Source organism: Mizuhopecten yessoensis, unplaced genomic scaffold, assembly GCF_002113885.1.
Source record: "Mizuhopecten yessoensis strain PY_sf001 unplaced genomic scaffold, ASM211388v2 scaffold10275, whole genome shotgun sequence".
Classification (NCBI taxonomy): domain Eukaryota; kingdom Metazoa; phylum Mollusca; class Bivalvia; order Pectinida; family Pectinidae; genus Mizuhopecten; species Mizuhopecten yessoensis.
The window spans coordinates 10204-36934 of record NW_018408465.1 but is presented as its reverse complement, the minus strand read 5'-3'; the positions used below and the strand labels follow the sequence as shown (position 1 = coordinate 36934).

Below are 26731 nucleotides of genomic sequence, written 5' to 3'. Positions count from 1 at the left end.
CGGCCATCCCTGATTTACCTGTCTGTTCTACCTATCTCATTGTCAGCACTTATTTACCTGTCTGTTTTACCTTGATGTTATTTTCAGCACTGATTTACTTGTCTGTTTTACCTTGATGTCATTTTCAGCACTGATTTCCCTGTCTGTTTTACCTGTATCAATGTCATCCCTGATTTACCTTAGCTTTACCTGTATCACTGTCATCAGATTGTCAGCACCGATTTATAATTACCTGTCTGTTTTACCTATAATAATGTCAGCACTGATTTATAATTACCTGTCTGTTTTACCTGTATCAATGTCAGCACTGATTTACCCGACTGTTTTACCTGTATCACAGCTGTCATCCGTGATTTACCTGTCTGTTTTACCTGTATCCAGCTGTCATCCCTAATTTACCTGTCTGTTTTACCTGTATCATTGTCATCCCTGATTTACCTGTCTGTTTTACCTGTATCAATATTGTCATCCCTGATTTACCTGTCTGTTTTACCTGTATCAATATTGTCATCCCTGATTTACCTGTCTGTTTTACCTATCTCATTTTCTTCCGTGATTTACCTTTCTGTTCTACCTATCTCTTTGTCAGCACTGATTTAAAATTACCTGTCTGTTTTACCTTTGTGTCATTGTCAGCACTGATTTACCTGTCTGTTTTACCTGTATTAATGTCATCCCTGGTTTACCTATGTTTTACCTGTTTCACTGTCATCCCTGATTTACCTGTCTGTTCTACCTATCTCATCATCAGCACTGATTTACCTGTCTATTCTATCTATGTAAATTAATGTTCATCACTGACTTACCTGTAAGTTTAAATTTAATATCATTATGATCAGGTATTGTAATTATCCATAAGTTTATTAGTTATGATAACACCTGTGTTTGTTAATTTAGAAATAATAAATAGGATTTCTTCAGTCACCAGGACTGTCATGCAGGAAATACACAGAATGTGTAAAAAAAACGCTCTTCATGATAGCTTTTTAATTTCACCTTGAACTGATAGTGGCGCTACATTGTACATGTATATATATCTACATACATGTATATATCTATAGCTGTACAAGATTTTTTTATATGGAAATCTTAAAAACAGCTTGGAACAGACATATATATATACATACAATATACAGTACTGTAGCTATATGCTCCGGTTAGCACTATGAATGTGACAGCATTATGGGTTGACATATATACAGGGAGAAATATAATATACTTGTGACATTATTCTGGGGATGACATTTTACCACTCGGCATATGTGAAATGAGCTTTGGGGTGACAATCCTATGACATCTCTCTGGTTATAGGAGGAAGGGGCATTCCTATGACATCAACCTGTGTTAAAATTCCAATGATATTACTCTGGGGGTGACATTTGAATGTTTCCTATGAAATCACTCTGGGGTGTCATTCCTACGAAGATTCACTCTGGGGTGACATTCCTATGACATCACTCTGGGGGTGACATACCTATGACATCACTTTGGGGTGAGATTCCTATGAAATCACTTTGGGGTGACATTCCTATGACATCGCTCTGGGGGTGACATTCCTATGACATCACTCTGGGTGTGACATTCCTATGACATCACTTTGGGGTGACATTCCTATGACATCACTTTGGGGGGACATTCCTATGACATCACTTTGGGGGGAGATTCCTATGACATAACCCTGGGGTGAGATCCCTATGACAAAGCCCTGAGGTGACCTTCCTATGACATCACTTTGGGGTGATATTCCTATGACATCACTCTGGGGGTGACATACCTATGACATCACTTTGGGGTGAGAATCCTATGACATCACTTTGGGGTGACATTCCTATGACATCGCTCTGGGGGTGACATTCCTATGACAGCACTTTGGGGTGAGCTTCCTATAACATAACTTTAGGGTGAGATTCCTATGACATCACTCTGGGCTGAGATTCCTATGACATCACTCTGGGCTGAGATTCCTATGACATCACTCTGGGGTGAGATTCCTATGACATCACTCTGGGCTGAGATTCCTATGACATCACTCTGGGCTGAGATTCCTATGACATCACTCTGGGCTGAGATTCCTATGACATCACTCTGGGCTGAGATTCCTATGACATCACTCTGGGCTGAGATTCCTATGACATCACTCTGGGGAGAGATTCCTATGACATCACTCTGGGGAGAGATTCCTATGACATCACTCTGGGCTGAGATTCCTATGACATCACTCTGGGCTGAGATTCCTATGACATCACTCTGGGCTGAGATTCCTATGACATCACTCTGGGGAGAGATTCCTATGACATCACTCTGGGGTGAGATTCCTATGACATCACTTTGGGGGGAGATTCCTATGACATAACCGTGGGGTGACATTCCTATGACATCACTTTGGGGTGAGCTTCCTATAACATCACTTTAGGGTGAGATTCCTATGACATCACTCTGGGGTGAGATTCCTATGACATCACTCTGGGGTGAGATTCCTATGACATCACTTTGGGGTGACATTCATATGGCATCACTTTGGGGTGACATTCGTAACTACCGGGTAAAGCATCACTCAAGAGATGATATGACTGTGACATCTCTCATGGGGTGACATCACATATATGTTCTTCATAATAATTGATTGTGTAAGCAATGAATAATAATTCGATAATTTGAAGTTCTTATATACATTCACATACATTCACTTAAATCAAACACAACCATTGAGCCAAATTGAAATTTCTGGCCATTACATGTTATATAATACTTGGCACATTGAATGTTATAAATTCACTAATTTTTGTTGAAAATATTGCACAAATAAGTTAATCTACATTAAGATTAAGGAAGTTTTATTATTTAATTGGAACTTTACCAAAAACCATGCTTTAAAAGAACATAATGCATACAGAAATGTACTTGATCAAACACCTGATTTATATGTACCTTTTTCAAATAGTGATAATTTATTTCCCATCAACTTCGATTCAAGAAAGCAGTACTAGTGAATCATTTTAGGTAAAATTAATGAAATTATAAAAATTCATTACGACGTTTAATTGAAAAGATGGAATTAATATTACTCATGTGCTTTACAGCTGTATTTTAATAAAACTTGTAATATGGCTTTGTTCGTATGATTAACTGCATGGTGTTTACCGTAAGTAGTACACACTTACTATATACATGCCAAGGTGCGCGTGTGATACTATATACTTTGAACAACTATTGTCCGTATTCAGGTACAAAGATTACGGCATTACCTGATTTACATAATCTGGAGTACCTTTACCTACATATATACACAAATCAAAGTTTAAGTGGTAATAGTTTATATCTATGTCAAAAATTATAAAGACTATCACAAAGTTCATAACAGATATTTTGATCACAAACATCTTAAAAAGTATCTCAATTTCTTCAATTGTTAATGATGTCACTATACATATATATGTACCGGCATTTTTAGTACCTTGGGGGTAGAAATATCCTTTAATTTTGATTGAATTTTGGCTGCTAAATCCAAGAGTAATATAAATATATAGATATATATAGCGATAAATAATAATAGACGTCCGCATTATGTGTTCTTTGTATATGATGTCAATATATTTGACGTCTTAAGTATGCGTACTCCATTTATGACATCACAAACAAATTTAAATCACTTGAAGAGCCCCAAGATGCCCAAAGAAAGCACTAGCCGATTATACTAGTCTTCGTGGTTTTTTTTTATTTATATATATATATATATATATACCTTCTGTCCCAATTTAGAAAAAAAGAGCTGTTTGAAAAGTGTTTTCCTGACATTTAAAAAATTGACTATTTAAAATGATAATTATGTAACTGTGTCAAGGTGGTGAATGTATGCATCCATGTTGTTTTTGTTGATTGGTTCTACTGATAGCAGTTGATTAAAGTTACTGGGTTTTTTTTCTTTGTCAGATAAACAAAATATTTGACCTGTATATGCAAATGCACCTTAAGCTTCCATTCCAAACCTAAAATCCTTGGTCGGGGTTATAATCCAAACAGGAAGATTTTTAATGGTGACATAAGCTACTGTCAGTGTAATCAAGCATGTATTCCTATGTATATCGGAAAGCCACAGCCATGGTCAATAGTAGAAAACGTATACCATATAGCTACTCGACTTAAAACTGGGCCAACTACTTGAAGATCTAAAATCCTGATATGTGCAAATGCTATCAGTGGATCTAGTTCAGGAGTGCATGTACATGTACTTAAAAGTGTCATGTTAATAGGGTATATGTTATAAATACAGTGACCAAAAATAAAACACAATACAAACATTTAACTTGTATCGATCGATAAGTATATGAGGTTTATAGGTCATGCTGGTATAATTGATTACATGTATATATTTATAGTGTATATATCATACCAGTGTTCCAGTTGACATCATTTTCACAATTAATCAAAGCACAATTCAACCATGGGGATTCCTTATATTTGATAAATCAATTTTACATGACACAATCATACTAATGTTATTTTAGGACTGGAACAAAGTTGTTAAAAGCATTAATTGATCCTTCAATTCAGCCAAGAGGATTTGGAAAACTACAGTGCTTGTCCAGAGGTGAAATGTTATACTTGATCAAAATTATCCACACATATATATATATTACATGTACATATTCAAGCAAGTACAATAAATGGTAATTTTAGCTTTTTATCATGGTCTTTTAACAAAAAACAAAGCTATAATTATTTAACCTGTTCATGGTTTATTCAATACTAAAACCAGCAGTATATAAAGTATATGCTGTGAACATACGAATATTCACTGCAAAATTTCACACTGGTCTCAGTGGTCTGTCTGGTAACTAATTATATAAAGAAACTCGATCCATTATTTTTCATTTGCCCATGGCCACGCAGACCAAATCTACTAGCCCCTAGCTAGGACCATTGGACCTTAAATTGTTCTGGTCTTAATAATAATAATTCGAGGTTCTTATATACCGCTTTATCACAACCTAGTTCGTAGTTCAACAATTCTAGCACTGCCCAACCACATACTCATTTACAGCTGAGTAGACTGGAACAAGCGGAGTAAAATATCTTTGAGCCACAGTGCTGTGCCTCGAACCCGCAACACTTCCATCACGAGCCCGGCATCCTACCACTAGACTACCGTGCCTCCTAACTTCATATGTTATATACAAATTACATATCAAGCTATTTTATTCATAGAACAAATACGTACCTCCGTTGGAACAATTATACGTTTAAATCAAATTAAATTCTATTTTGTATGTGTCCGCCTAGCTGGTCATTGTCAGAATTATGTGACCTGTTTGGATGTCACTGCTACTATGACAAGCTTATGATATTTCATAGAGATGACAATTCCTTTTTAATATGGTACTGTAATATAACACTCCCGAACTCCAAGTACAATAGCTGAACAATTGGAATATATATTTTGTTCAATTCAATTAATTAAATACAATGAATTAAGATTTGTAAATCTAATAGCTTCAACTTCTTACAAACAATCTGGTACATTGTCTTTGATAGTAAGATTATTTTACATATAAAAAGGGCAGATGAACTGCCCAAATTATTTTACTTCTTGGACTATATACTTTATGCAAAGATGGTCTATACATTGTAGGTTAAAGATATTTAGTTTTTAATAGGCAACACACAATGACATCAAAAGTAAACCACGTACAAATTTAAAAGAATGTTATGAAATATGGAAACAACTTTTGGAAAGTACCAAAAACACATCAGTGTAAGTAGAAATAACTATAATACCAAAACGTCTGTAAGCCATTTTCATCAATGACATTTTTCCTATCAAGGGAATGGTTTGAGGCCAAACAAATAAGCATTAAAAAACACAGATGAAAAAGAAGGAGCACCATCTTTGTTGTCAGTGTTACTGTACCCCGGGCCCAGAGTTCCTCTGGCCCGGACACCAGACATCTATCTGTCAGGGCTAGAGGAAACTTGGGCTACCTAACATTGTACATTTGCTCATTTTTTTTAAAATATGGTGATGCTGATATAAACAGAGAACTTCTAAAGCTACTAATTCTTATTACAATGCACATTATACTGAGCGACCTAGTTAGTAGTTATTGTCACCATATATTGATCTTCAACTGAATATTGATCGCCTATAAACGCTATTTCATTCACTACAGACAGTACTGTTAAACACTTCCCATCCCAATCAATGTTGTTTACAATGCCATTGACGGATTAAAAATGGTGGAGTATGACCAATAGTACAGGTACAGTGTGGTTGTTTTAAATTAAATGTCGACTAAGAAGTGAGATAAATAAGTTTAAGGATACTTCAACGTACTGAATAGTGAATAACCAGTATAGTACAAACGGCGTCCCATTGGCAACAGTGCAAACATTATATCAGGGGAGACCACTCGTGTACCTAAGAATCAGTCAAGCCAGCCGGTGCACGACTGCTGCAGATGATTCTGAAATATCTAGGATGACATAACAGTTTGATTCATGGCTAATGTGCATATATGCACAATCATGACAAAACGTGCGTCTGTATCGTCCGCGAAAACCGAAAATAAGAAGCGGGAAATTGAAGAAAATCAATAAATGGTTTATCGCCAATACTGGATTATGCCGACAAGTTGTACTGTACAGTAGAGAGACGACCCAACCCACTTACACAATAACAACAAAATGTCGATATCGACAAAACTATGTATAAAAGATCAGACAGTTTATGAAAGACTATATACTCTGAACAAAGATAAAATACTTACTTTCGGTATACAGGCCTTAATATTTGTTTAAAACACCCTTAAGTTTCTTCCGCTGTGGAAACATTTTCCATTACACCGTCAAACCGTGGTCAAGGCCAAAGGTAACTCATTTCTGGGTCACAGTTCAAAGGCCGATATGACGCACTGTATAATTTCTCGTAAATTGATTGGCTAATGTAAAATCGTTCCACGATGATTAATTTTAATTACATGAAAAGACAGGACCCAAGAAGCATATCTTTCTACGTGACAATCATGTTTTTTTTCTTATTCATTGTTAATGATATCCAAAGATACAGCGATTGTGTCTGTAAAACGAACAACACGTTATCAGGGACGTTATTCATCGTGTAAAATATTTATTTCCCATGAGTCAAAGTAAACATGTCAGCTTCCATGTTCTGAGTCGTGTCAATATTTGTAGTTGGAAGGTAGGCCATAACTTAGTCTCGGCATATCGGGTTTTTCTATTGCTTGGGAAATAAGGTCTATCGAGGTAAAGGTGTCGTTTTTACTGAAGATTGCAATTGTCCTGAATACAGACATGATATCTATTCTGGATACGAAGGGACACCTGTTTGTTTACATTGAAAGTTGGTCATAGAAAATCTAACAATACAGATGCAGTAGATTGTATACTTATCGGAACATTATTTTTTTTACTTAACAATTCAATATGTTTTGATTTTTGATTTTTTTTTTAGACAAAGCTGTTTTCTGACTTTGATATTCTAATTGTGGTACGCGGTGGTCTAGTCCATATATCGTCTAGTCATGTTTCCGCGCGTTATGTATTTCCGCGCAACCATTTTATCAAGCTATATCTCGTAACTACGTGACCTGCTGGACACAGCATAAGGATATTTTAGACGTTTGGCCATCAACTGTAAACTGACACAAAAAATACCGGAAGTTCGTCCAAAAAACATAAGAAATAATCACTGATTAAAAAAATACGCATAAATAAGCACTTTTCATCTTGCTCAAAATGAGCCCATACGTGAAAAAACGGTGATTTATTTCCTTCATGAACCAGCCTTTTTTTTGTAGCCTGACAAACGTACAAAAATGATGTACGCAAATGATGCCACATCTCCTTGCCAATTTTTTTCCACTTCCGAAGAGCCTACAGGAGACATTCTTATATCAATATATAAACACTATTTGCATTGAAACGTAAACCTTGTATTGCATTGAACTTCCAATTTTCACCTATTTTAAACAGAATAAAATGAGAAATAACTCGCCATCAACCAAAACTGATATAAGACTGCACAAAAAAACAATAACAGATTCTATCATAACTTAATATTAAAGTAAAATAAACAAATTTATAAAACTACATGTATTCGTTCAAGTTGACACATTGAAAAATGTGAAATTCTTAAAAATCTGTTTTGATGATAAATTTGACGAACAAAGATATTTTTTTATACCAAACTAAGCTTTTGTTCAGGCAGGCCACTAGGGGGAATATATTTTTAGTGTATTCGAGTTATCTTTCTTTGAACACTAAATCAAAATAGACACACGGAAACATATGACTGCTTGTTCTGATTTTTTTAAAATACGGTTTTATGTTGCTAGTTTTTTGTTTCCATTAGTAGATTGTATACATGACTGCAGTCATCCGTAATTTCAACAGTTTTTGCCGATGTAAGAACGACATCGCAGTTGCTTCTTAAGTGCGCTGAAACCGGTAACACGAGGATATATACGGTAACTGTATGAGTTATGTTTAGAAGAATAAGATTTGAAGACCCAGTTTAACAACCCTAATGCAGAAAACTATGTCAAATATTTTTCTAATTCTGCATGTTTTTATTTTTATTATTTCAGATCCATATATTACCTAGTGATGGATGATGATTTCGATGACTTTGGTGGATTTGAGGTAATTTGTTTTGATAATATGCCAGAACATTTCAGGGGTAAACAATAACAGCAAATTGTTCAATTGCTGTTCTTTAATACACAGAAAAGCAAACTTAAAATACATAACTCTACAGCTCTGCAGAGACATTAGATATTAACACAAAGGAAAGATGACAAAATGAACTGACACAAAGCATCGTTAACAAATACATGATCCACAGCATTAAATAGGAAATTCCATTGTTGTTTAGTGTACATGAAGTAATTATATAACCCCTTTACAATTGTATTTTCTCGTACCTATAACAGAGTTATCCCACGTCATAACACATGCTAGATTGTTCTATCTCGTCCGATCTGTCTGATACCTTTACGTGATATTTCTTACACTACGATGTATTCATCTGCGCGGTAACGACTTGAACTTGTCATTCTGCATCATAAATGTTCTGTTTTGTCGTTATATGATGAAGTTGTTGGATATTTGATGTTGTAGATAAAATATATTCTACACTGTGAAATACGTTGTCTTCTTTGTGAGGACGGACTAGCTTATTGTCTTTTGCAAAATTTAATAGATTGTTTTCTAACTAAAAGGTGCGCAAAAAAAAGATACCTGCAACTGAGCAAGATCGGGTAATCGCAGTCCCAGGCTAAGAATATGTAACATTCAAACCTTGGCTTGCGTCTCGGTTGGGATTATGTTACAGAGTCTTAGCCCTCGACTGCGATAACCCGATCTTGCTCAGTTACAAGTAAAATATTTTATTAATCTCTTTTTAGATATAATTGTAACAAGAGAGGGCTAAGGTGTAAGAGGTAGCCGTGCTTCTTAGTTTGATAAGATGTCAGGGGTTATGGCGACTGATGATAGGAAGTAGTTCAGGGGTCATAGTGACTGGTGCATGGAGGTCAGCGGTTATAGCGACTGATGATAGGAAGTAGTTCAGGGGTCATAGTGACTGGTGCTTGGAGGTCAGCGGTTATAGCGACTGATGATAGGAAGTAGTTCACAGGGGTCATAGTGACTGGTGCTTGGAGGTCAGTGGTTATAGCGACTGATGATAGGAAGTAGTTCAGGGGTCACAGTGTCTGGTGCTTGGAGGTCAGCGGTTATATATAGCGACTGATGATAGGAAGTAGTTCAGAGGTCATAGTGACTGGTGCTTGGAGGTCAGCGATTACAGCGACTGATGATAGGAAGTAGTTCAGGGGTCATAGTGACTGGTGCTTGGAGGTCAGCGGGCTTTGAATTTGACATATTCTCTGTTAACATGTCACGGAAAAAAGTTAGCCCCGACCAAGATCTACCAGAGGTATGAAGCGTTCAAGCAGTACAACGAAAGCATTCAAAGTTATGGTCGTTTGAAAAACGTTTTTAAAAACTCCATTTTTAGATCTGTGACCTACAATAGGTATTTCCATCCGAAATGGAAATCCCCAATAAGAAAAAACTAAACAATAACAATAGGGATTTCCATCCGAAATGGAAATCCCTAATAATAAGAAAAAAACAGAATACTAACAATAGGATTTCCAAAATGGAAATCCCTAATTATACAAATTAAGATTCAAATAATTTAATCCAAAACATTCACCAAAACTTACCCCTTATATTAACAAACATTACACAGGATTACATTAAAGTTCTGGTTTGAAGTCAAATCTCCTTGATATTTATAGAAATTCCAATCTCAGTATGGGGATGTAAGTTGGATAATCATTAATATATGCAGTTCAATTGATACAGCCGTTCATGTTTTGTCCAGTTTTGGAAGTTATGTAATACGAACTGCAAAAATCAAAATAGTGTATACATACATGTACATAATTAGGGACAAATGTCAAATGGGTTGTAATATTTATCTTTTATTAGTAATTATAAAAATAAACGAGATGACTAAGACATTTATTCACTGCATGTATGATACTAGATTTTCATATATATTATGGAGATTAATTATGTATATAACACCTGTCCAGCTAGTAGAAATATTTATAAATGCATTTATTTCAATTATTCTGGAGTCATGATTTGACAACGGTAGAAACCTATTTGTTACGAAATTAACTCATTCACCCCTGAATTTTCATAATGAACTATTCCAACCTTTGAATCGGAAGAGTTCAAATGCGTCTTCAGGGGTGAATTAGTTGAGGCGTAGTTCACTGTACAGTCATGACAGTTGGCTGTATACAATGTACATGTTCATATTGATTAACCATAGAAGTATTGTATGTTTAATCTAGGCAGCTGAACCCGTTTCCCAGGCACCTGTCGTTAGTACAGGCCAATCAGGACTGACACAGGAAGCTAGCCCATCCCCCTGGGCACTGATCACAACGGGTCAGTATCTAAGGGCCCTACCAAAATAAATTACCCTTGACTTTCAAAATATACAAATAATTATATTTTTTATGTACATATATACATTAATATAAGCCATATTGGCCAATTTCGAACCCCATCAACGACACCTATACATTAGTAAGGATCAACAACCAAAACTGCATCATCCAGCGCGACAAACCATTTCGGATCAAGGAGTCGTCTCCAAATTACATCACAAGATAAGGATAAGATAGAATAGACGACACCAAACCACCCCCCGAGGGAAGGCAACTTCCCTCACGCCGACAGAACACTGACTTCCGTCAGTGAGATGAAACCCGTAAGGGCGGATTCATGTAGGCGCGAAACCTGTCAACAATTTCACATTTAGGCCATAGTTGGATTTTGAAAAGTTCTACTAGCGCAACCTATATTTTCTTAGTAATGATCAATTGTTGTTATAAGCCTACATACTATATATCAGATCTAGATCTACTAGCCCTAGGAGTAAGGCTATTAGAGTTGTACACCCTAGGCCTGCATGGTAATTGTAAAAAAAAATATTCACTACAGTTTAAAGAGGCTCCACCCTTTCGCAATTAGCCAGCAGAATTAAATGAAAGTTTCATATAATGGTTATGTCACTATGTAGAGATGATTTTATGAAAATCTAAGCATTCCGTTAAACTGGGGATTTTTTGGTAAAAAATACTCAAAAATCGAATTTTTGTCAAATTCAACACTTTTACATTTTTTGAGTGTATGGCATTGTTCAAAACTATTACAACAATAAGATAATGAAAAGAAACATTGCTAATCAACCCTTTAAATATTTTATTTATCATAAAATATCTACATCATGTTACAAAAAGCGTTTTTTATTGAAATTGTATCCAAATACAAGCTAAAACCAAACAGCTAGGACACATAGATTCAAACAAAAAGATTGAAAAATTGAACCAAATACACACGAAGTCTTTATAATTCATTTATTTTACATTTTACAATAATTTTGATCCTGGTGAGAGTTGATGTCTACCTTGAAAAAAATCGGAACTTTTTGCAGAGGGATGGAATTTATACAATGACACTTACTTTCTTTACTATACCAAAAACGATGGAAATTAATTAAATTGCTATATTTGATTGTCAATTTACTGTTCTTTTATGGAACAAAATTATTCTCAATCATGTACACTTTCGACATCATTCCATAGACCGCTTACGTATGGTATACATAGGCTATCGCATGGTATGCCGTTATCACGTGCACGCACATGCACTTTTATAGGGATCTTGATATTTTACAAACCACTATTTTCACAGAGTTATTGTAATTGCATTTTTACAGAGCGTAACTCGCTCGACAACAAAAGTCGTAGCGACCAAGAGCTTGTAAACTACTGTTAGCACGTGATACGTACAGGTGAGGTCGGTAAAAATAACACATCAGTCTGCATTCCATGCGCCTTATATACGACCTTCTTGAAGTCGTCTGATCTTATCTCAGTGTCTTCCCGTGAGTTAATTAATGTCTTTGTAGTGTCCATTTAGTGGAATTTTACACCACTGTTCATGATAAATGGAGTTAAGATTATGGAAATGATAATGGCAAGTATAAACAAGATTTCTTTTATTAAATGTCATTTGTTTTCTTCTTTGATGTCCATGCAGGTTACAGTGCTGTTGGAGCTAAACCAGATTTACTTTGTAGAGAAAACAAGTTCCCGGAGGTTCTTGATCCCACCGTGACTGGAGGCCAGGGGGCGTCAAACCAAAACCAGAACGGGGCCACGGGCCAGCATGTAGAAGAGGCTAGTGCGAGTGCTCCCCCTTTTCAGGCTTTTGATGTCCAGTTCCCCACTGGAGCAAGTGATCCCTTGGTAAGTGACCAGGAACAGCAATACAGTACTGTCATTGTCTATTCAGGGAGCAATCTGAGACAACTTTTTAATTTACCATTTATGGGTAAATTATATATACATATAACCTAATGCATATATCTAATTGTATAAAAATCTTAAAATTTCATAAAAAAACAATCCCTTTAATTACAAAAAAAAAGTAAATTTCTTGAAAATCTATATGAAACCTGCTGTTGTTTAAATTATCTGTAAGGTAATTTAATGTCAAAGATAAGATATTCATATTCATCAGTTTGGAAATATGTCATATCAAAGTTTCACTTCATACACAAACAATGTACGCATTAAGTGTGTCGCACCGTTTCAAGACCGACTAGCTTCATAAAGGGACCAGTCAGTCTTGAAACGTTGCGACACATTTAATAAGTACATTGATTGTGTAGAAAGTAAAACTTTGATATGATAAGATATTCATGTTTGAGTACTCAAAATTTCCTTATGGTACATGTTCCTTTTACATCCCAAACATTTTTTATTGTTTTTTTTCTTTAATACATTTGCTTCTAAAATCGGATTAATGTTTTTTTTTTAATCACTGAATGATTAGTTATCTGCAATATTCACAGAAGAAGCAAGAAATGAGGAATAGACACTTTATAGACTTAAACTAGTGGTGATTGTTAGATATATCAAACTCATTACATGTATCTGATATAATACATTTTAATATATCACACTGATAGAATTGATGGCACTTTTACATTCTAATTTTGTTATCATTTTCATGTTTGTTTGCTTTTCAATTTGATGACACCTAACATAAATGTGACTTGATTTGCCAGGACATCAACCTAGATGAGGTGACATTGGCCAACAACATCCTTGATGGTCAGTTCCTACCTTCTTTCCCTGTGTCCAGTCCGCAGTCATCAAACACCGTGCCCAGTAGTCGGTGCAATCGTCCATCTTCTGTCGGCCTTCAAAATTCCGCAGAAAGTCAGAAGAGATTAGTACGACATGACTCGGTACCTCTTGAAGGTTCCCGCCAAAACTCTGTTCAAGGCCAAAATCAAATTGACTCCTCCATTGTTCGAAGGCAAGGTGCAATTCAAAATGTGTCTCAAACAGAGCTGGCATCCATACCTCAGACAAACATTGATAGGTCACGAGGATCAAATTCTTTCTCTTTCGACCGAAGGTTATCGTCCGGGACAGATACCGTTACGGAAAGGAAAGTCTCTGTGTCCAGTGACAATTCCTTTAAACAAGACGCTTGGGAATCCGATGTGTTCAGTTCAATTCCGACAAGTGTCAGTGTTGCTAAGACGACAATTCTGAATGAGACATCTAGTAGCAGACAGGGGTCCCCACCATCAAGCATTCCATCTAGTGTGGCAGGGCTCACATCAAAAAGACAGGTATTGGCCATATTCATTTTTTGTGGAATCATGTGAAATGTTAATGTTAATAATATAATTAGGAGATAACATGCATAAAATGTAAGGTAACAGCTAATGAATATACCTTTGATTGGTATAGTGTGTCACGGGTTTAGAAAGTAAGGTACCTGGGTAGTATGTATATAACCTTAATTCAAATGCAGATTACAGATACAATGTTTAAGGTAGTACCTGTATATAACTTACGCTCTAATACTAATCATGGGTATTATGTGTAATGTAACCTATTCCCTTAACTCCTACCAAAATCACAGGTATAATATATAAAACAGTAGTCGACCTTGAATAAATTAACTGATAATGTACAACTGCTGCTTAAACTTTTACAGTCATCTAATCTTAAAATTAGAGAAATAATGTATGGTTTATTAACATTTGATTGTGCACACAGTAAGAGACCATGAAAAGTTGGACAGCTATTTCTATTTATGTTGGTGACAGGAGGAAACATTGTCAAACAGCAATGTAGGCACCGTACCTAACACGGCTGTGATGCAGGAGATGAAACAGATCCGGTCAGAAAGTCAGGCTGCAGTCAAAACAGTGGTACAAGAATATAAGGTAATTGATCAATGGACAGTGTTTCAAGTTTCCGTGTATAGCTTGTTGCAATTGTATATAGCCAACACCAATTCACAGGAAATATGTTTGGATCTCTGTTTGACCTTTGACTATTAACCTGTTTGAAAATGAATTGCTTTTCTACTCTGATTTATGCCCTTGCATGGGGAACAAGAAAGATTACTCATTCCTGTCCTAGCTATCTCAATTTTGTGTCATTACCCTATCGCTAGAGACTAAATTTCTTTACTGTTTTTTGATCAGACAATACACAAAGGTCAATTACTGTTGAAGAGAATTATATGATTCAAGGTCAACACAAAAATCGATATTACTATTTATGGACATTTTTTTCAACAATAACACTAATTTGCATTGGAGTGAAGGCATTGATGTCTCGCAGGCATTTTGTAGTTTCCTTCCATTTTTTTTCTGGAGTCTTTTGGGCCGATAGTGAACCCCATTCCCAATCAAAACTATTTCATATCTATTCCTTAATTGCCAAAATTTGCAGTTTACTCCTGAAAATTTCCTTCCCAACTGTAATATCTTCATCCAAAAATGAGACAAAAAGGCCCCATCCCAAATTAATGTAACAAAGCACTTCTTTCAGTATTATAATTACTCAATGGTTATAACAACACTATGTGTATTTGTTCAGGAATTAATGCAGACCACCCTTCGCAGCGAGCGAGAGGCAATGGAGGGGCAAGTACGTGTGTTGATGAAGGAACAAGAAGACAAGTTTAAAAGCTTGCTCAGTGAACAGGTAAATTTTTTAAAGAAAACTGATTTTATTTTGTGCTGTTTCAAGTGATAATCTGAACTTACAAACTTGCCAACTCCAACGAAAGGAACAAGGCAAAAGTTACTAACCCTTAAAAATTGAAGAAATTTTTCCAATATAAAAGTATCCCTGCTACAGTGAAATATGTCCTCCCTTTCTTCCCCCCTCCCCCATTTGACCACATGATTTGTCTGGTTTTCAGAGAGCTTTGGATTGTAGAGAATCTATGTGTCGTATCTTTTCATTTTTGAAACAAGTTTTAGATTTTTACATGTAAGAAGGAGTGTACTGTGTAAATTGATAGCATTGAATTGTTTCATGATCAAGCATATATAAAAGATCTCCCCTTTTAGATTTCTCACCAGAGCAAACTCTTTACAAATTTGAGAAAATATAAGATCGTTTATCATTATTATATAGGGCTTGGAACTCCTTGTTGCAAATGAAAACAGGCATGCTTTATTGATGTGATGTAAATTCTTGTTAAATAGCAATCTCATTTCGAAGAGAAATTAGAAGAGGAGCGAACAAAAATGTCAGAATCAAAGATGACAGCTCTCAAGGAGAAGTCAAAGGAGCTACAGGTAATGAATGATTCAATTTTTCATATTTCACAATAAGTAATTCATGATATTTCAAATATTTGACAATGATTCTCTACTAAGGGTTATTTTAGAAATAAATGTACAAATATATATATGCTAATACATTGTAACTATTTGAAGACAATAACGCCCATAAATTATCAAAAAGGTTTTTCAAGTATCGCCCTGCTCCCTATCTATAATATCTGAAGTAGCCCAGAGAAGAAGGCTAGGTTAAGCTAGAAAGCTTCAAGATAATTATTTTGATTTAACAGATTTGTTGATATTTATATGTATAAATGAATTATTTATGACAGCTCAGAGATTTTGGAGCAGTAGATTTGAGCGACAAATATTGATTGTTAAATTTACTGAGCTTGGATGTATTGATCAAGGGTAAAGAGTTTAGCTTCAGTCTCTGTCTTGATAAACATTTCTGGATGTTATCGAATCTTTATGCATTGTGCTGGCCTTTGGTCTTTTAACTTGTATTCTGCAGTCATTCTTTTTTAAGGTTTTAATGTTGATGATGATTCTGTAGTAATTTATTAAAGAAACCTTTTTATTTTATAGAAAGAGTTTGAAGATTTTCTGAACTTGGAACGAGAGAAAAACCAGAATAATCTGCAGAGTGCTTTAGAGGTAGGCATTTGCATTTCTCCCACCCTTCACAGGTGTGTCCCCCGCTTTAGCCGGGAACAATCAGCTTGTCACCCCCTAGGGGGAGATAGCCTCGTGCCGATTAGCACGTGTTCAATTGTGATGTCATTAAAATGCGTCATCGGTAATTCTGACGTCATCAAAAGTGAATGACGATATGCATACCCCACATGTGTTTTGTTTACAAATATGGCAGACTACTGTCGGTAGAACTGTGACTGAAATAATAGGATAGGAGAAAAATAATCATCCCCTACCTTGGGTGTGTGACAGAGAAATCTCCAACCTGAGGGGTGATGAGTTTTTGTTGTCTAACCCTCAGCAGAGCCTCGGGTTAGACAACAAAAAAACATCACCCCTCGGGTTGGAGATAAAAGCCTCGGGTTGGAGATAAGAGCCTCGGGTTAGACAACCAAGATTTCTCTGTCACACGGTTGGAGATAAGAGCCTCGGGTTGGAGATAAGAGCCTCGGGTTAGACAACCAAAAAACATCACCCCTCGGGTTGGAGATTTCTCTGTCACACTCTCAAGGTAGGCGAAGATTCTATCAATCTTATGGATATCACTGTATTGATATAGAACACTGACCTTGTACACAATGCTGGCCTTGTTGGGTAGTGATACAGTATTACCAGGAACAGATATCTCTGTGTTCAGATTAATGATTAAAGGGTGGTTGGGTGGTGCATTGGATAATACACTCACCTTTCACCAAGTTAGCCAGGGTTCCATTCCCGATCGGTTGTGAAAATGTAGGAGGTCACTTGCCTGACCTCCTGGGTTTTCACTGTGTACTCCTGTTTCCTCCTAAAGGAAGACTCCCATTCACTAACATCTTGGCCAACAAGTGTGATGAATACAAGTTGAAGTAACTTGTTTTATCAGTGTTGTAAATCAAATAAAGTTTATATTTCTTTAGATTAAAGTTGGCTAAATGTATGGTTTTCACCATACATCTTTATTTTATTGACTTTTCTCTTTGATCCTTCAAATCAATTTAATATCAAATAAAAAAAACATTGCATTCTTTGTCCAACAAAACATTTCTTAGATTATCTAAATCTGTGCATACAATTTATCTCAAGAAATTACTGCCACAACTATTTAAATTCAATTTTCAATACAGAAGTAAAGTTTTCCCTTAATTGTGGAAACTTTTTTTTTTATTAATTGTTGTTCCACAACTTGATGTTGCAGGAAGAAAGAAGAGAAAACGGTAAGAAGGTCATGGAAGTGTTAGAGGAAGAACGGGAGAAAAATAGGAAGCAGCAGTCAGAACAGAAGGTAGGATTTTGGTGAAATATCTATCCGACACAACAGTTTCATTTGTTCTTTTTATGTACAGTTACAATATTTGAAAAATATATTTATTAGTAATTAGTTCTTAAACCATAATTACCAGAATTTATATTGGATATGGTTATTTGTTATCATACACTTCCTAGATCAGACTTCAGTTCTGCTTTTGACACAGTTTGATTGACAAATAAAACTTCAAAAAGTAATTAAGAAAAAAAACCCAGAATATGTCGAACATGCATGATTTGACATAATGTATGAAATTACTTTCATGTTTAATTTAGTCTATGATATTTTTCGGTTGTGTATTATATCTGTCATCATGTTTATTGTTTGTTTAAATTAAAATTTTAAACAAATGACATCACTTTCGACTGTTTGAAATAGATTTGACAAAGAAAATCATTCATGTTTCACAGACATTTTGTAGTTTTCTGACCTTAACCAGTTCCTTCCAGTGTTTCTTTCTTTGGACATTTTTGGGCCAATAATGGGCCTCATTCCCAATTGAAACTATTTTCATGTTTGTTTTAATATACCGAATTCCCAAAATTTGCAGTTAACTCCTGAAAATTTCCTTCCTATTGAGTATATGTCCCTCCAAAATGAGACAATAAGGCCCCATTCCAAATTAACGTAAACAAACACTGCTTTCAGTAAAAACTTTAGTTTCAGATTAATAATATTTTTAGGTTGATTATTAATTTTAATGAAAAAAATATCCTAATATATACAATGTATGTGGCATGTTTTCACTTGAAAGTTGTATTTCTTAATGTGTTTGTTATTCAGGAATTGTTTAAAAAGGAATTGCAAGAGGAACAACAGAAGCATCAAGAAAATGTACAGAAATCTCTTGCAGATCAACGGGAAAAGTTTCAGGTATGATCTATTTTTTGAAGTGAGCTTATGTCATAGCATGGTGTCGGTCATCCATCATTCATCAACTTTCTCCTTAGCCCAGGGGCCGCACATAATTTCTGACTCAAAGAAGGGAGATGGCTCATTACAAGGCAATGGAAAAGCATTGTCTGCATTTCTATTGAACTGCAGTATACGTAGCTGTGGGTGGACTTATTACCAGGCCAGAAATTGCTGTCAGATAGATACCTCACCATAAATATCTCTATATGTGGTCCCCACAAACTTTTGCTTCTAGATCTGACTATATTTGATAGATGATTCTCCAGTATAATTGAGCAAACGTTTCTATGTCGTTGAAAAAAAATCAGTCTCGGATTGTATAATACATGTAATAGAATTACATCTAATTTGGTATTATCAACAATTGTCATGATATGCTTCCGAAAATCTCAAAAAACAGTAGGATTATTCCAATTCTAATTCGTATTAGCTATAATCACCAAAATAAAGGGCGATTTTAAGATCTCTCTGGGTCTCTTTGGTCTCTCTGCTGTGGATTGGTGACATCAGGAACGTTCAAAGTGAGGCAGAATTATATTGACCTTTCGAGGTCACACTATTTTATGTGGTATCATTACTAATCAATTTCATGACGTGTCAGGATCGGTCGGGTTCGTTGATGTCATTAACAACCGCGATCCAGGTTTTATATGCAAATGAGAAGTATGTGGAAGACATTTGCCAAAGTGGGGAGGGGGCTTATTTGCGAGAGGGGGCTTATTTGCGGTCAATACGGTAGTGATTACACCATCGCAAATAATTTCGATTGACCAATCAAATGCCTTGTTTACATCTCAAATGACTGAGAATAAGAAATATATGGGGTGAAGACATAGTCAAAACTTTCTTTACAGGTTACTGAATTTCTATAGTTCCACAGAGTGTCAGACACTGGGCAACATGTAGTGATACTGTATTTGTACATGTTGTCGTATGACTGTAGTGTGTGTTGTTAATGTATCGTATCACTGTAGGTTATGCTCAAGGAGAGTCTGGAAGAGGAAAGAAAGAGAGGAGAGGAGGCTCTACGCATCAAAGTGGCACAGATAGAATCTAGGAAAATGGTAACTAAATATCTATGTTCTTTAGTCACGTTGATTTGTTTGAACCCTACACTATAAATAGAATTATTATTACATAATTGCTTATTTTCATGAGGGTTTTAATTCAAAGAATTTCACGAATAAATAGGTACCTCACAGATGATATTGGATGAAAATGTCAACTTTCAAATTGTCGGAAAAACCCCTGAAGTTAACTATCACTTTAAAAGGAAACATAATAATTAAATATTACCTGGCAAAATGAAAACTGCATTATACATCAAATAAAAAATTCAAAACTTGCCAAACATTCAAACTTTAGTGGAATCCTTTCAGATGCTTCTTATTTTCTTTAAATTATTTTCTCTTTTTTTTGCCAAAGAACAAAACCAAAGACAGCTGTGTTAGGTTTATTTTGTCAGCATACTGGTATAATAATGTATGCTTGTTTGTTACCAAGCTATAAAAATGCAATTTTCTATCATACTTGAAACATGTAGATTCTTGAATTTCATAACAGAAGGAAATACCTGTATCATATTGATGCATGAACAACAAAAATAAATAGATTTATAAAAGGAAAAATGAAAAAATAAAAATTATGTGTACATTTTGTTTAACTTCGTCCACACAACATAACTATGCTATAGGCTTATTTTTTGTTACAGCAGGATAGGACAATTTACAACATACACATGGGGTTATACAGTTGTAAAGCGCCACATACCATACTCCACTCAAAAGCCAACAGTTAACTCATGGTCAATACCGCTCTGCAGCCGACAGCTAACTTACAATCAATACCACAGCCAATAGTTAACTCAAACTCACAATCAATACCACAGCCAATAGTTAACTCAAACTCACAATCAATACCACAGCCAATAGTTAACTCAAACTCATAATCAATACCACAGCCAATAGTTAACTCAAACTCATAATCAATACCACAGCCAATAGTTAACTCAAACTCATAATCAATACCACAGCCAATAGTTAACTCAAACTCATAATCAATACCACAGCCAATAGTTAACTCAAACTCATAATCAATACCACAGCCAATAGTTAACTCAAACTCATAATCAATACCACAGCCAATAGTTAACTCAAACTCATAATCAATACCACAGCCAATAGTTAACTCAAACTCATAATCAATACCACAGCCAATAGTTAACTCAAACTCATAATCAATACCACAGCCAATAGTTAACTCAAACTCATAATCAATACCACAGCCAATAGTTAACTCAAACTCATAATCAATACCACAGCCAATAGTTAACTCAAACTCATAATCAATACCACAGCCAATAGTTAACTCAAACTCATAATCAATACCACAGCCAATAGTTAACTCAAACTCATAATCAATACCACAGCCAATAGTTAACTCAAACTCATAATCAATACCACAGCCAATAGTTAACTCAAACTCATAATCAATACCACAGCCAATAGTTAACTCAAACTCATAATCAATACCACAGCCAATAGTTAACTCAAACTCATAATCAATACCACAGCCAATAGTTAACTCAAACTCATAATCAATACCACAGCCAATAGTTAACTCAAACTCACAATCAATACCACAGCCAATAGTTAACTCAAACTCATAATCAATACCACAGCCAATAGTTAACTCAAACTCATAATCAATACCACAGCCAATAGTTAACTCAAACTCATAATCAATACCACAGCCAATAGTTAACTCAAACTCATAATCAATACCACAGCCAATAGTTAACTCAAACTCATAATCAATACCACAGCCAATAGTTAACTCAAACTCATAATCAATACCACAGCCAATAGTTAACTCAAACTCATAATCAATACCACAGCCAATAGTTAACTCAAACTCATAATCAATACCACAGCCAATAGTTAACTCAAACTCATAATCAATACCACAGCCAATAGTTAACTCAAACTCATAATCAATACCACAGCCAATAGTTAACTCAAACTCATAATCAATACCACAGCCAATAGTTAACTCAAACTCATAATCAATACCACAGCCAATAGTTAACTCAAACTCATAATCAATACCACAGCCAATAGTTAACTCAAACTCATAATCAATACCACAGCCAATAGTTAACTCAAACTCATAATCAATACCACAGCCAATAGTTAACTCAAACTCATAATCAATACCACAGCCAATAGTTAACTCAAACTCATAATCAATACCACAGCCAATAGTTAACTCAAACTCATAATCAATACCACAGCCAACAGTTAACTCAAACTCATAATCAATACCACAGCCAACAGTTAACTCAAACTCATAATCAATACCACAGCCAACAGTTAACTCAAACTCATAATCAATACCACAGCCAACAGTTAACTCAAACTCATAATCAATACCACAGCCAACAGTTAACTCAAACTCATAATCAATACCACAGCCAACAGTTAACTCAAACTCATAATCAATACCACAGCCAACAGTTAACTCAAACTCATAATCAATACCACAGCCAACAGTTAACTCAAACTCATAATCAATACCACAGCCAATAGTTAACTCAAACTCATAATCAATACCACAGCCAACAGTTAACTCAAACTCATAATCAATACCACAGTCAATAGTTATCTCAAACTCATAATCAATACCACAGCCAACAGTTAACTCAAACTCATAATCAATACCACAGCCAACAGTTAGCTCAAACTCAAAATCAATACCACAGCCAACAGTTAACTCAAACTCATAATCAATACCACAGCCAAAGGTTAGCTCAAACTCATAATCAATACCACAGCCAAAGGTTAGCTCAAACTCATACTCATGGCTCACAATTACCTCACACTCTATCCCACTGCCAACAGTGAACTAGCATATACTACACAAGCAGCCAACAGTCAACTCACTTTCCATTCTGTAGCCAACATTTAAAAGAAATGAATCAATAATCAACGACACATGACTTCCAACAGTAAACTCACTGACCAATGTATTCAGTCATTCACAATTACTTTACTTAAAAGAAAAAAACAGTAATATGTATACAACACTGCATTGTATAAATATGGTACCAATATACTTCTACACCCGAACTACCAGAGAAATACTTCATGCTCATAGCAGCTGTGTGTGTTACACATTAAGCTGGAAAGTATGGCACACATAACCCAAACACAAGTAAAATTGTGACCATTCCTTAATTACAGCTCGACAGTAAAGTCCATAAGAGACACATGGCCAGTCTGGATGTTTTCCTGGAGGGGGCTCGTCAACAACTCTCACTCCTCATGGACAAGTCGGACTCGCCAGATGTTGAAATGCTTCCTTTGAACAGTTGATGAGCCTGGAGGCTGGACTACTGAATCATTCCAAATCGTGTTCAGGCCGATTTTTGCTATAGATTGCTCGGAAAAACCCTGAAAGTTTAGGGCTACATTCGCGTATCCCGATAGAAATGGTACAGGTGGCGCAGAAATATTCCATGATAAACGAATACACTTGGGCCGTTCTCTAAGCAGAGCTTAAAATGCACAATTTCGGAAAAAAAGTAACAATGTATCAGGAATATTATGCCCTTCTTTCACGGGTCCACTGAATTACATAACGTATCTTAAAAACTACATGTGGCTTGACAATGTTTTTGAAAGAAATAATGCAAACTTGCAATTAGTCAGCATTTTAGTTTGGTCAGGTACGTCTGGACCCCTCAATCTACATGTGCCAAATATTCCTGAGGTCAGCCTCGGTTCAGATCTGTACCTGTCATTTTCTTTACAGGTTCAACCGTTTCAACCATTTTAACCGGATATGCGAATGTAGCCTATAGGAAATCTCCTAATTTTAAAGATGGCTCAAAAATAATTGATGGGACCCCTATCATATTAGTTAATCAGGAAAACGATAAAAAATCTTTGCATTGTGGACAATATTTTTGGATTTCATTCAGCCGAGCAGTCACTCAGTCTTATAAGAATGGTATGCTCTGTTCATGACAAACCTTATACTAATGGCCATGAACTTGAACTACCATCCCTGTTCTACAGAAATCTCTTCAGCCTCAATCTCACATGGTTTTTGTGGGGACGTAGACTTACCTGTGATATTGGTTGTCAAATGTTGTTTTTTCGTTGATGTCTTTCATGAGTATTTATTCTCATCTTACATCGGTTCTTGCAGATAGTTCTGTAAACATGCATATTTTAGTGGTTAACTTATTTTAGGGTTTTCAAGCTTTGAATATTGTGCTAAATTAATGATAGCGCTTATTGAATTTTGTTTATTGTTTGTTTGTACTTATATTGTGGATGCGCCGATTGATTAATGCACAAATCTATCCAAATTTTGTGCTAAAAATTTGATTGTGCTTAAATAGGTTCGTTTATAGTGATGTATTAAAAACCTGTGCAAATTTAGATCTAAATCATTCAGATGTGGTAAGCAGTTTATAAAAATAACTTTATTTGCTGACAGACTACAACAAAATATTATTTCCGTAGCAATATTTTACATAATGGCAAAAGGAGGCGAATTATTTTGGTCTACAAAAACTGATCTGTTCTTTTATCTTTGTACTGTACATAGTAATAAATGATCTCTTAAAATATGAAATACTCTGTACTGATCTGTAGCATTGAAACTGTAACAGCTAAGGTATTTGAAGGGAAAATACTGCCTTACTGGCAAGCTAGCTTTTCCAGTGATGTCTTACAACCCGGGGACCCGCTCACTAGCTCAGCAACATCGAGCGTGGTCAGTAGTTGGATGGGTGACCGCCCGCACGTTACAAAACCTGTCTACACTAAACAACACCATATCTTTTCAAAATAGACAGATTCAATACATGCTTAAGTTACTAAGAGGATATGCAAAGAGTTTATGGAAAACATAAAGCATGCCCTTGGGGAGTTATGAAAGTAGTTATGGTAATGATAATACCTACATGTTATAGCAGTTCTGGTAGTAATGGAATTTGTAGCAGTTTTGGGATTGATGAAACCTGTTATAGCTATAGAAGGGATGAAACCTCCAGCAGTAGTAGGACATAGTTAATCCTAATCCTTTCAGTATTACTAACCAAATGTCATGTCAGGTGCAAAACAATAAATATGTGAGCTACTGTACTTGGAGCTGGGGAACTGTTGGTCAAGGTCCGATAGATTTATGTTTATTTTTAGATTTCAGATATATTATTTTGGAATTTTATGTTATCAGACTATCACCTTTATCCAACATTGTAATAAGATAATGGTCTGATAATTTAGATTTCAAAAACAAAATATCTAAAATTTATCAAAATAAAAAAAAATCTACAATTTCATCATAAATTTCAAAAAAACACATCTAAAAATTTATAACTATAATATATCAGACTTTGAGCTACGATTCCCGCTGCTTCTGTGTTTGCAATTCTCTGAAGAATAGATTTGCTGGATCGAGCCAAGATAACATTGCTAGTGATATGCAAATTTTTGTTTGCCTCGCTCAAAAATGTCAAACCAGATTTATAATTTATTCTGTCAGAAGAAATCTTTTTAACTATCATAATAATATCTTTATATGATATAATACTCTTTAATATTATATTAAGATTTTTTTTGTTAAGGTTATATCTTGTACCATTGTGATTATGCACATATCTAGAATTTATACAAAAGGGAGATTTAGCTGTATGTTTTTTGATTCGATGCAATACAATGTACTGATATTTACTCAAACTCAATTGCCAAACTACAGAGTTCTATTTGGGTTTTGTTATATCCGCTTGGATCACATAGTTTTCTAAAACCTCTAAAGAATATGCCTTTATTTTTTCTTTTTAAAGAACATACTCAAAGGTTCTTAGATAATGAAGAATACTGCCCCAATGCGAGATCATTGTTTGTTATAATACTCTGCACAATTAAGTTATTGTGGACAATCATACTGCAATGACCATGTGTGTCTGTTTTGTCTTCCTGTCTGTCCATCTGTCCATCTGTCTTTCTGTCTGGAAAACTTCAAAGATACTACATAGATTTCCATAAATTTTGTACAGTACTTAAAGCAAGGTAGTTGTTAACTATTTGTTATTTCTCCTGATGTACTGTTTTTGTAGAGTTAGGCCCCTTAAAATAGAAGCATGCACTAGCTACTTCCCCTAAAATACAGCATAGATTTCAATGCGACTTTGTAAACATTATCAGTATACAAGGTCATTATTCACTTATAGCCTTATAGGCATTTAATTTTTTCCTTTTTACATTTCAATGCTACTTTCCGGAGTTATGCCCCTTTTCGTAACAACACGGTTAATCCTTATATATTTTTCATTGTACTTGGAAAATAACAAAATTGTTCTAACAAACTTGTCCCTCCCAGTATTTTGGTGTGGGGAAGGGTCGTGGGATGGGGGGCATACATACTCATCAATGATAAGAAGAAAGTGTTTAAGACAGCCTTTTGGCTTACAGTTCCATTTTTTCTTTGCCCAGAGGTATGTGTTCATACTTACAAGGTTCTACTAATCCGTAGTTATAAACAGTGTCACTGCCATATAAGCATTATTTAAATGACACCCAAGTCTTTGAATGAGTAAATTGTATATG

The 26731-nt window shown here is 35.3% G+C and overlaps 2 protein-coding genes across 3 annotated transcripts in view; one reads left to right on the top strand and one right to left on the bottom strand.

The window, feature by feature from the left end:
* The window catches only part of LOC110459899 (fatty acyl-CoA reductase 1-like), a 34823-nt gene extending 27949 nt beyond the window's left edge, over positions 1–6874 (bottom strand). For both annotated transcript variants that reach the window (XM_021512378.1, XM_021512379.1), the window contains exon 1: positions 6765–6874. The gene's annotated coding sequence lies outside the window, so the exon portion shown is untranslated. The remainder of the gene's footprint in view (positions 1–6764) is intronic.
* A 118-nt stretch (positions 6875–6992) lies between these two features.
* Positions 6993–23781, top strand: LOC110459898 (coiled-coil domain-containing protein 91-like). The gene is made up of 13 exons (XM_021512377.1): positions 6993–7010; positions 8604–8658; positions 10890–10986; positions 12646–12854; positions 13679–14254; positions 14738–14857; positions 15519–15626; positions 16136–16228; positions 16802–16870; positions 18087–18173; positions 18981–19070; positions 20087–20176; positions 23354–23781. The coding sequence occupies exons 2-13, from the start codon at positions 8623–8625 to the stop codon at positions 23483–23485; spliced, it is 1707 nt and encodes a 568-aa protein (XP_021368052.1). The 5' UTR covers positions 6993–7010; positions 8604–8622; the 3' UTR covers positions 23486–23781.
* The last annotated feature ends 2950 nt before the right edge of the window (positions 23782–26731 follow it).

Bases quoted from the DNA above. Each gene is read 5' to 3' on its own strand.
- LOC110459898 (XM_021512377.1), top strand. From the start codon at position 8,623: ATGGATGATGATTTCGATGACTTTGGTGGATTTGAG. The intron at 8,659-10,889 runs GTAATTTGTTTT...TGTTTAATCTAG, and splicing joins ATGACTTTGGTGGATTTGAG to GCAGCTGAACCCGTTTCCCA. The intron at 18,174-18,980 runs GTAGGATTTTGG...TTTGTTATTCAG, and splicing joins AGCAGCAGTCAGAACAGAAG to GAATTGTTTAAAAAGGAATT.